The 12,328-nt window shown below is 41.9% G+C and overlaps 1 protein-coding gene across 1 annotated transcript; it reads left to right on the forward strand.

The window, feature by feature from the left end:
• Positions 1–9,692: 9,692 nt before the first annotated feature.
• LOC121159396 (gamma-crystallin F) lies at positions 9,693–11,995 on the forward strand. The gene is made up of 3 exons (XM_040984421.1): positions 9,693–9,708; positions 9,834–10,076; positions 11,656–11,995. Exons 1-3 carry the CDS (start codon positions 9,700–9,702, stop codon positions 11,926–11,928), a joined length of 525 nt encoding a protein of 174 aa, XP_040840355.1. The 5' UTR covers positions 9,693–9,699; the 3' UTR covers positions 11,929–11,995.
• Positions 11,996–12,328: the final 333 nt, after the last annotated feature.

Genomic DNA, 12,328 nt, shown 5'->3' on the forward strand with positions numbered 1-12,328 from the left:
AAATACAATGCTGAAGTATAAAAAAAAATAGCCCAAAAGAATGATTAATGTGCCCTAGTACCATGAAGGGAATTCTAGGCTGCTGGTTTGGTCCTCTCCCAGCTCTGACTATTGTGAGGAATGAGCCACTGGGTGGCAGGTGCTTCTCTGTGTCCATCATTGTCCCTGTCTATCTGAAACTCTGCCATTTCAAATAAAACAAATCTTTAACAAGACCACTGTACAGTATCCTACATACCTACATTCAATTGTTAATTGTTGACAATTGGCTTTAAAAACTACACTTAACATTTTTTGAATTATTTTTTTTAATTTGAATAGCAAAAAGAGAGTGCTGACATCTGCTGGGCCTGGGCTAATCTGAATCCAGAAATATGGAATGCAATCCAGGATGTTCACATTGGCGCAGAAATCCAATTACTTGAGTCGTCATTGCTGCCTCCCGGGAGCTCATTATCAAAAAGCTGGGTTGAGAATGCACAGCTGGGAACCAAGAGCAGGAATTCTCATGCACATCCAGGCATCTTAACCACCGGCTGAATACCTGAGCCTCCACTATTTCCAAATGCAGTTTTCCAAAAGTATAGATTTCTTTTAACTGATTTACTCCACATTTTGTCCACTTTTGCCTTCTGTAATTTGTACTTTAAATTTGAAGCTTAAGTCATGATAGTCAAAATCTCAATGTACTAATCACAGTTTTCTCTTCAAAAGAGAGGAGCTCTAGCCTGGATTAGACACAGGGCCGTATGGGGCCTGATACAACTTCTAAATGTACAGGAATTAGAAAGTGAGTGAAATAGGCCCAATTTAGGGATGAGATGTGATGTCACTTCGGGAAAACTTTCAGCTTCACCAAGTCTTTCCTCTTTAATTTCTGTTCATCGGCTATGTCTCATCTCTTCGATTAGCTTGTTTCTTCACACCTCTTTTGAAGACTTGAATAATAGGATGTCTGTCACTAGAATGTTGTGAATTCAGCTGGGAATCTTCTCTTTCCTTTTTCTGTTCTTTTTAAAAGTAACAACAAGTTTTAATGCTTAGAAAAAAAAAAACAGAATAAGAAGTGAAGAAAGATCATGATGAGGCTCACCATTAGAAAACAATTACTCTTGGGTCCGGCGCGATAGCATGGTGGTTAAAGTCCTCGCCTCGCATGCCCGGGGTTCCCATATGGGTGCCGGTTCTAATCCTGGCAGCTCCACTTCCCATTCAGCTCCCTGCTTGTGGCCTGGGAAAGCAGTCAAGGACAACCCAAAGCCTTGGGACCCTGCACCCACTTGAGAGACCTGGAAGAGGCTCCTGGCTTAGGATTGGCACAGCACTGGCTGTTGCGCTCACTTGGGGAGTGAATCATCGGACGGAAGATCTTCCTCTCAGTCTCTCCTCCTCTCTGTATCTCTGCCTTTCCAATAAAAATAAAGAAATCTTTAAAAAAAAATTACTCACTGGTTCCTTTAAACTTTTATTTTTTCAAGAAATGCAAATATATTATATACCAAAGTCTTTGGTCCTGGTGCAGTAGCCTAGTGGCTAAAACCCTTGCTTTGCATGCACAGGGATCCCATGTGGGTGCCGTTTCATGTCCTGGCTGCTCACTTCCTTTACAACTCCCTACTTGTGGTCTGGGAAAGCAGAGGACAGTCTGAAGTCTTGGGACCCTGCATCTGCCTGGGAGACCCAGAAAAAGCTCCTGGCTCCTGGCTTCAGATCGGTGAAGCTCCAGTCATAGCACTTAGGGAGTGAACCAGCAGCTGGAAGTTCTTTCTCTCTGTCTCTCCTCTCTGTGAACTTTGCTTTACAATAAAAATAAATAAGTCTTTTTAAAAAATCTGCCATCTGGTTCTGGACCGCCACCAGTTTTCCCGCTGACAAGTCTTGATGTTCTGCCCTCATGGTGTATATAGGAATCTGTTTGCAAACCCTCTTCAGTATATGAGAGTAGAACCATACATTTGGTTTAGTTTTTCCAAATAAAAGCTGAAAGTATATAGAACTACTTAGCATGCTTTTAGAAATATTTTTTTAAAACTAGTTAAGATTTTAAAAGTGATATGTGAAGACTAGATACGGATTTCAAAAATGTTTTTGCATCTAAATTAAATTTCCCTTTTAATTTTATTGTTAAATTAACTTCCTGAAGTCTCCTTGTAATTGTAGATCAGATAAAAGACATCAGTGCCCAGCAGCATAGAATTATTCCTCCATACCAATAATTTGTAAACATTTCTTAAATAAAAGGGATTGGAGGACAAACATCATCTATTAAAGACAAAGAGGAATCAATGACATTGACACTGTTTTCCATGCTTTTTTTTGGGGATTTTAGAAATACATTTTCATAAACCAAAAAGTGTCAAATTTTTAAAGAAACAAAAAAACAGTTTCTACTGATAAAATGAAGGAACCATGGGCATAGAGACCAATATGCATTCTAGGCTTGTTACCTGACAATCATACTACCATCCAGAGGCTCCAAAGGGCTTATTTCAGAAAAAAAAAAAAAAAGAAAGAAAGAAAGAAAGAAAGAAAAAGAAAAACCTTTAAAGCTGTATGCTAGATAAACTTTCTTTATAGGAAAAACATATCTAGCTAACTCTCCATCTCCTCTAGCAAATAAAAATGTTACCTTTTTATTTTTCTTTAGGAAAAAAAATGATCAGTTGTGCAGTGTTCAGAAAACACACATTATTTTTTACATCCAGCCTACGACATGTTATTTACAGCCATTATTTTTTGCTTTGAAGGTATATATTGTAACACAAAGACTTCAGTTGGAAGTTTGGGGTAGATTTTATTTCAGGGCAGTCATTTGACCTAGCTGCTATGATGTCTAGGGCACCTGTGTCCCACATTGGCACACCTGGGTTCAGTTCCAGCTTCCTCCTAATGCAGACCCCAAGGTGCCCGAGTTCTTGATTTCTATAGGGAGACTTAGATTGCATTGCAGCTCCTGGCTTTGCTCTCCCAGTCTTTGTGGGCATTTGGCTAGTGAATCGACTGAGGTTCTCTCTCTCTCTCTCTCTCTCTCTCTCTCTCTCCCTCTCTCTCTCCCACCGCCCCAACCCCCTTTGCTACACAAATAATGACTCAAATTAGAAAACATAATACCACATGGACTCTCTTTGTGTTAAATCATTCAGTCTTTCTACATCTCTTTCCCCATTGCTCGTTTCTTTTGTTCTCTGCAGTTCTATTTAACATCTGCTAGTATTACCCTCCCCCCCCTTTTTTTCTCTTTTAGTTATTGGGTTCACCAAAAAGGAAAAGCATTGTAAACTAATTTTTTCTTTTCCCTTTTGCTATTTGCTGGAAGCCACGCAGTTGGATCGGATGACATGGGTGTGTAGCTACTTTTCTTTGAGTTGAGCTTCCAAGCTGGAAAAAAAATCCAGTTGTTTTATGTACAATTTCTGTGGCTGCTCCTTGTTCATTTTCCCCTACTGACTTTAAGGTCCTTTCTATTCTTTCTTGTACGAACAAGTACAAACCTTCTCTCAGTGTCATTTTGCTGATAAAGGTTAAATAAACCACAATTGCAAATAGCTCTAGTGACACTACTGCTGCATTTCATTATCCCACTTAATATAAAAATTTAGCTTTGTTATATTGCTTTCACCATGACATACATAGAGTGATTTATATTACTTCTGCAACAGTCCTTTTTTCCTATACTCCTTTTCCTAAGTTAATAACTTGTAAATAACTTCTGATTAGTTGTTCTATATCTGTTTCATGTTGGGGTTCCTGATTACACCAAAATTTACAGATGGTTCCTTTAACTAACTCTTAAAAATGTATGTATTTTTTTTTTCTTGGAAAGTCAGATCAGATTTACGGAAAGAAAAGACAAAAAAATCTCCCATCCATTGGTATACTCCTCAAATGGTTCCAATGGCTGGAGCTGAGATGTTCCAAAGAGAGGAGCCAGGAGCTTCTTCCAGGTCTCTCACATGGCTGCAGGGTCCCAAGGCTTTGGGCTACTCTGGATTGCTTTCCCAGGCCACAGGCAGGGGGCTGGATGGGGTGTGGATAAGCCAGGACATGAAATAGTGTCCATATGTCATTTGGGCAGTTTGCAAGGTGATGATTTAGCCAGTTTCACCTTTAACTAATTCTTTCATGGCCTGTTAAATTAATCATAAATTTTTATCCAAATCATTATTTAAATGTGCTAACAATCTGATCATTAAAACAACCGACATGATTTGAAAAACATAAATAAGACAAGTGCTTGAAATGCCATGATAATTGAGCAATGTCACTCTCCGTTTTATATATATTTTCTTTAACTGAAGAATCAGACTGCTCACTGCTGCTTCTGTTGCAACCGTTTGTTGTTAGATTCATTTCTGAAAAGTACTTGCCTCTTACGATTGTGAACAGCAAATATACAAGCCCATTTTCACAAATTTATGATATGTTAAAAAAAATTCATCTCCAATTTTTTTCAAAGATTGATTGATTGATTTGGAAAGTCAGACTCACAGAGAGAGGAGAGATAAGTTGAGAACTCCCATCTGTTGGTTCAAATCACAGATGACACCAGCTGCTTAGGATGGGCCAGACCAGAGCCAGGAGCCAAGAGATTCTTTCAGGTTTCCCATCTGGGTAACAGAAGCCTAAACACTTGGATCATCTTCCTGCTGCCTTTTCCAGGTCATTAGCAGACAGATGAATCAGAAACAGAACAGCTGGGACATGAACCAGTGCCCATTTGGGATGCTGGCATCACAGGCAGCAACTTGACCCATTGTAGCACGATGGCAGTCCCAGAATTCAGAATATTTAATGTAACAAGAAAGCAGTCAACAGGCACTGTTTTAGCAAATGTTGAATTTGGATTTCCTTAAATGTTCAAAATATTTATAGTACCAAAGATCCAGTTTAGAAAGTGTATTGATGTGATAATAGTTATTTCATGTTGCTTTTTAAAATCTGACATTCACCAGCATGTGTGGATTATTCGTTAAGTTGATGAAGCTGTAAATTTTGAGGCCATTGAGTCCAGGAGGCTTTTCTTTGACCCAGGTTGGGACATAGTGAAACTGAAGCTTATTAACCACTGTTGGTTGGGATCTCATTTTCTCTTCATCACAAATCCTTTTGTAGTTGGTAGTGTACCCAGGAGCATGCTTGGGTTCTAGCTAGCAAAATGCTACTTGATGTGAGTATTATTTTGTTTTGTCTAGAAATATTTCCTTCAGCTTCTGTAAACAATCACAGAATCGCATTTTGAGGGAAGATATAAAAGCATTTTGAGATGCCACTGGGAAAACAGATTTGTGTGGCAGAATTAAAATCCAGTCAGGTACCTCCTGAGAGGAACAGTAAGTATGCATAGAAACATGGTGGGAGTGCTCAGTGGAACAGAATCAGCCATCTGGTCAAAAGGAGCGGAAAAAGTAGAATGAAGACCAAAAATTAGGATGCTAAGCAAGGAAAGCATTAAGTGGTGTGTTTCTTGTAACATGGAAAGGATTCTTAAAACATCTTAGAGAACAAAATAAACATTTAATTAGAAGAGATTGCTATGGAAGAGATGATGGGGATGAAGCCGGGAAAGACTGGTAGAGACGTTTCAGTCTGAGGGAGTCTGACCCAGAAGGAAGGCGTAGGGAGAGGAAGACGTGCAGTCTCAGGAAGATGGAGCAGAATTGCATTCTGCCAGGAGAAGACCCCTTACATCCCGTGAGTTTATCACACTGGAAATCCTCGCTTTAATCAAGTCTCGGTTGGAAACCATGTTTTCCATACAATATAGAGATTAATTTCTGTGTACAGCCTTTGCCCAATGAACCTTTGATCAAGGAGTCTTCCAGGAACTGGTGGACTGCCAAGGGAATTCTCATGATAAATTCAGTACCCATGCAAAGCTTATAAATTTGTAATTTAGGATTTGCATTTCTTCAACCATGCATCTTACATTATTTTGTGGTGCAATGTTTAGCAATCTTCTATGATCAAATTAGTAAACTTTGTGTAAGGCATGGCAATACACACATCAATATTCATAGGGTGGTCTCTCTTGCTTTTTTCTTTTGAATTTTATTCATTGTTATATTTGAAAGATAGAACTACAGAGAAAGGAGAGACACGGTGAGATCTCCAATCTGTTGACTTACTCTCCAAGTGGCTGCAACGACGGGGGCTGAAGCCAGAGGAAGCCAAGAGGCAGAAGCTTCATCCAGGTCTCTGGCATGGGTGGCAGGGGCCCAAGGACTTTGGCCTTTTTTTTTTTTTTGTCTTAATTGGAAAAGTCAGAATTACAGACAGGAGAGACAGAGAGAAGGATCTTCCATCTACTGGTTAGTGGCCACGAGGGCTAGAGTTGAGCTGATCCGAAGTCAAGAGCCAGGAGCCAGGAACATTTTCCGGGTCTCCCACATGAGTACAGGGTCCCAAGGCTTTGGGCCATCCTCAACTGCTTTCCCAGGCCACAAGCAGGGAGCTAGATGGTAAGTAGGTCTGCCAGGACACGAACCGGTGCTCACATGGGATCCTGACACACGTAAAGCAAGCAATTTAGCAACTAGGCTATTGCACCTTGCCCTTTGGCTTTCTTTTGATGCTCTCCCAGGCACATTTTATATATATATATATATATATATATATATATAAGATTTCTCTCTGTCTCTCCCTCTATGTATATATAACTTTTTTAAATAAATAAAAATCTTTATTAATAAAAAGGAAAATAGGTATTTATATGTGTTAATTGAAGCATGAATTACCTAGCTTTTCCTGATATTAGTATATTAAAATTTATTACAAGAAAATAGTTCTGTTAGTTAGGCACATGGTTTGTAAGGCCGTATTAGGAGTGATCTGAGATGGTCTGAGTTACTCTGTGTTCCTAGAGGATTCAGATTCATGGCAACAACTCTGTTATCCACATACCCGTCTCCTTCTAGCACTGTGATATATTTTTCCTGATCAGTTAGGGAATTACTTCTGCCTCTTATACGGCCAATTCAATTATTGTATTTCATTGTATATCATATGATTTGGAGTTGAAAAACACCAAGTTGGCTTTAAACACTTTTTTTGTTGGATACATTAAAATACTCCAGGAAGAACTATAGTTCTAAGAAACTCATTATTTCAATCGTTTTGAAAAATAAACAGCTTCAACATTGATTGAAGTTACAAATAATAAAGCACTCCGCTAGAAGAAGTGAGCTTTGTCAAATCCTTTTAGGATAATATGTTATACTTTGGAGACCCTGAGGATTCAATTTTTTCCATATTGTCTAGCCAAAACATCCTTTATTTGACAGCAGCTCAATTCTTCACTTTACTTTGCATTATTTTCTAAGGATTGTTTCTCCACACCCAAGAGCATAGAAATGAAATTTAAGTGTCTTAGGAAAGCTTCTAGGAAAGAAGGAATAAAAGTAGATTCCTCCTTAGAAGTATGTGTAATAACACTTACAGTATTTGCCTTCTGTTCATATTAAAAAAAAAATCTTTCCCGTGATTCTCCACTAATGAAGTACTCTCCACTCCTGGAAAGCCTTGATGAGAAAGAAATCTGCTTTCAAACATGTTCCAGAAGTTAGACAACTGAGCGTAGAGTGAGATAGCAGAAGCCTCGTTAGGTCACAATTTGGTTCAGCACATGAGAATCTCCCTGGGATGTCCACAGCCCACGTTGGAACACGTGGGTTCAAGTCCAAATTCTAGGCCCTAATGCCATCTTTCTCCTACAGGGCACTCTGCGTGCTATAGATTATGGTTCAACTACCTGGATTCCTGTCACTCCTGTGACAGACCCAGGTTGAATTTCTGCCTGCTCCTTTTTGCCCAGCATGGCTGCTGGAGGTATCTTGAGAGAGGATAAGCCAATGGAGGATTTCACTTCTCTTACCACTGTCTCTTTGGCATGGAAACAAACATTTAAATAGCTTAAAAACATGTGAGGAGCTATATTAGTCATCTATGGTTTAAAACAAACAAAGAATTCCATTCATCTTCAAATGACTAAAAAGTGTTTTAGAAAACTTCCAACAAAATTCCAAGCTGAAATCTGCATCTAGACTGATTTTGTCAGAGCAGTTTTTTGTTTTGTTTTGTTTTGTTTTGTTTTTGTTTTTAGCACAGTGCTTTTGCCAGTAGTTCAGAGCCCCTTCCCCGGGCCTACATTCATGGACTGCTCCCTGCTTGTGCAAAACCTTCTATACCTTATCTCCATGACTTTGATCTCCGAGATTTTATGATCTAACTTTTCTAGACTGTCACAACATAATTTATTAGGCCTGCGTTCTCTTCTACAAAGATCTCTCTTTTTACAAGGAAGTTGCCAATTGACCCAGTAAGTTCATACTCATGGATGTTTTTAACAATAAATACATTATGTGTTGTGTATTGGAAAATGTGCATTTTTAACTTTATGAATATTTTTCTATATTCTAAAGATATATAATGAAAACACAATAGCAAAAAGCAAAAATTTCCAAGTATTTATCTTCAAAAAAAATCTGTCATTATTGAATCATAAAACACTACTCTGAAATATGATTTTGTCTGCAGCACGAAAATAAAATTGCTGTATCTGAAGTAACCTCCCCTCTCTTCCTTCTACCTGCTCTGTAAGTGGCCCTGAGGAATTCCTGAGGAATCCCTGTGCTTCCCATGTCACAGTTTATTAATGCAATGCGGGAAGGAGGGCTGGGAGACTGAAGCCTGTGGCTGCCACGTTGGCACCACGATGTTCACTATGGTGATTTTGCCACTCTTGCACTCTACCTTGGCTACATCTGAGGATTTTTTTTTTTTTGCCCTAACATGGTTAATGACCAGAATGACCTTTGCTGCAGTGGCCAGGGATGCTGCCCAACATCCTATAAGATCAGCAGAGACTCCCCAAATTAGAATTTTCAGTTTGAAATATCACAATGGTGTGAGTTGAGAAAACTTGAGCTTTAGGGAGAGGGATACACCTGGTGCTGGAAGAGCCTGTAGGGGTAAGAGTTGCGTTCCAGCTCCTGGAGCCAAGGCCTCAGCTAGAGAGCCAGGGAGTAGAGCAGGAAGAACCTCCACAACACCGTGGGATTCAAAATATTCCGCATGCTCACCTGCTTAGTGATGACCCTAGTCCCAAGCCCGATGGAATCTCCAGGGAGCTTCAGACAGGGCTTGAATCCAGACTTTCTTGAGGTTTCAACCCCTCTAAGCCTAAATCCAAGTTTTCTTAGGGGAACACTCCCGCCCTCCTTTAACCCATCCACAGGGAATGCCAGTTCGCTCCCAGGTTTTGCATTTTTACATCCAGAAAAGTCTTTTTCATCTAGCTGCCTCCTGCTGTTTTGGCCCATTGTTTTCTCATACTTGGTCCCTACATTATTATTTGAAAATAGGTCATTTTGAAATTTTAAAAAGGTAAGTAAAACACTTTATGATTGTCAAGTTATCTGCTCAGTTCCAATTTCACATGACGCATCATTGAAAGGCCCGAGTGGCATCAGGTGACAGTTTGATCCAGGTCATCAGTTCGAAAGCTCTGGAAAGTTTCAGAAAAAAACATACAATAAAGTGCCACCCCCGAGGTCATTATATAGAAACAGAGAGGGGAGAAAAAGAGGCTCCGCGCGGGCCCCTTTTGTGTGTTTCCTGCCAACGCAGCAGCGCTCCCGCTATATAGACCCGCTGCGCCGCCCGCCGCACGCACTCAACTCGCATCCTCCGGGTCGACCAGCCATGGGGAAGGTGAGCCCAGCGCCCGCCCAGGGCCCCGGCACGCGGCCCGGCACACGGGGGTCGGGGCCCGCCGCAGGCCCTTGAGCCCGCGCCTCCCCTCGCCTCAACTGGCCTCGCCTTGCCCTGCCTTGCAGATCACCTTCTACGAGGACCGCGGCTTCCAGGGCCGCCACTACGAGTGCAGCAGCGACCACTCCAACCTGCAGCCCTACTTCAGCCGCTGCAACTCGGTGCGCGTGGACAGCGGCTGCTGGATGCTCTATGAGCAGCCCAACTACCAGGGCCACCAGTACTTCCTGCGGCGGGGCGAGTACCCCGACTACCAGCAGTGGATGGGCCTCAGCGACTCGGTCCGCTCCTGCCGCCTCATCCCGCACGTGAGTCCTTCGCTGCTGCCTCCTGCGCCCCGCAGTCACATCGGGTCCCTGCAGGTGTCACTCACACTCTGGATCAGGGATGGAGGGCAGCCTGCTGTGTTCTGGCTCTCACTCTACTCCCCTTCCTCCGCTGGCCTCCTTAAGGTTTCCTGCCATTCTGTGTGATGCAATGCTCTTAACTGGACCTTTGATTCTATTTTGTTAAAACCAATTCGCCTCCCCAGAAAATAAGTAGAGCCCAGTTTAGTTTAGGGTGTCTACATCAAAGTAACAAATGAACTTGTTATCGATGCCTCAGGATCGATCCACGCACTGTTTCCACCTTTTTCACTTGTAAATGGGACTAACAAGAGTAGTTTATGAGTGAGGATGACAAATTAACCTGTGGCTTGCTAAGCACACCCCCACCTAAAGTTTTAGCTGTAATTATGAACATCTAATGTGTCTCTAACCCTGCGTTTTGATTAGGTAAAACAAGCAACCCCAGTGAGATTCCAATAGCTCTTGCGGAGCCTCTCTTAGCCAAATGAAGCCCAGCAGTCTGGAATTCCACAGTTCGGATTTGCTACCAGGAGAAATAAACCACTTTTGTGAGAATGAAACCTTCTCACAGCATTTCGTTGCAGGCAGGAGCCAGGCTGGCAACAAAACTTGCAAAGTTGGCATTTCTTTCGTTTCTTCCTCATAGAAGGAAATGCTTAGAATCATTGTTCTTCTGTGCCAGGCTGACATGAAGACCAATTAAACAATTGCACGGACATCCTCTGACCAATGGGAAGATACCTTAGTAACCGTCCTTTATGACTCAGGACCGCCCGTTGGAATCCCTCTTAGGGTGAATTTTAATGGTAGGAAGAAAAACCATGCCGACAATGGGAAGGAAAGCAGACCAAGGAAGAACCAGATTTGCACATGGCCCAACTTTCTGTGTTTCTATACTTGTTCTATATTTGCTTGATTTGTGAAGGCCTCCTGAATAACCTTGAAATTCCAGTTTCTGTTAATTGCCTACAACTTGTAGAAGCAGAAGTTGGAGTTGAGAACTGAGACCGAGTCTTGATGGCAGCTCTTGCTCTTCAGCATTTTAGAGTGGCAGGGCTTAATACAGAAAAGAAGGGCTCAGGGGATTGCCTGGCTGAACTGTCTTCCCGGATTGCCACCAAGACGTGCCTCACTGTAGGAAAAGCAATTTGACTTCTTCTCCCCGCTGCCGCTGAAATTCAAACCAACCAGTACTTTGCCAGGAACACCTTGTCTTTTTCATCTCAATAGTCAATATGTTCCATTTGTTTTACTTCTACAGACCTCACATGGCAGGGTTAGTGTGGCAGTCCCTGCCTTTCCTCCTTCCTTCCCATCTTCCCCATCTTTCTTTTCTCCCTTTTATTCTTTCTTTTGCTTTTTTAATGGAATTTGTTAGGTCTTTATTGCTGCTGTTCAATTTGGTCACGTTTGACATTAAAAAGGGAAAAGAAATGCCTGTTTCCGCAGAGATGGGTATGATTAGTTGCCAAAAGAGGATCAAGCAAGGTGAGTGAGCTTTCTGACTCGTGCCCCGTGCTGTCGGCTGCCTCCGCAGGCCAGCTCCCACAGGATCAGGATCTATGAGCGTGAGGACTTCAGAGGCCAGATGCTGGAGCTCACCGAGGACTGCTCGGCTCTTCAGGACCGCTTCCACTTCACCGAGATCCACTCCTTCAACGTGCTCGAGGGCTCCTGGATCCTCTACGAGCTGCCCAACTACCGAGGGCGGCAGTACCTGCTGCGGCCGGGGGGCTACAGGCGCTACCACGACTGGGGGGCCCTGAACGCCAGGGTGGGCTCTTTGAGGAGAGCTGTGGATTTCTATTAAAATATTTCTACTGTATTCTTTTCTCTGTCTGGAAGATAATAAAATATTTCATGTGTGTTTCATGCAATAATGCGGTCCTTTGTTCTCTTGGAAGGCTTGGGGGGGCTCTGCAGGAATAGTTAGGAAGAAAGTGGATCTTCTGAAATGTTATCCGTGAGAATGGTCACATAGGGTAGCTTCTCTGGAACCAGAATTCCTGGCTAGAGACTGTGCGGCATGCCACTTAGCACATCTGTGCTTCGCTTTCCTATAAGTAAAAATGACAATAATATTCTTCCCTCCTAATGTTACAACATAATCAAATATTATATTTCTGTTTTCCTTGGTCCATTTAAATGATAAGCATGACATTCACTCCTCTACATACCAGGAAAAACGGTTTTTCATGGAGCTAATCAAC

Source organism: Ochotona curzoniae, unplaced genomic scaffold (genome assembly GCF_017591425.1).
Source record: "Ochotona curzoniae isolate NIBS_2020 unplaced genomic scaffold, NIBS_Ocur_1.0 contig_4148, whole genome shotgun sequence".
Lineage (NCBI taxonomy): Eukaryota > Metazoa > Chordata > Mammalia > Lagomorpha > Ochotonidae > Ochotona > Ochotona curzoniae.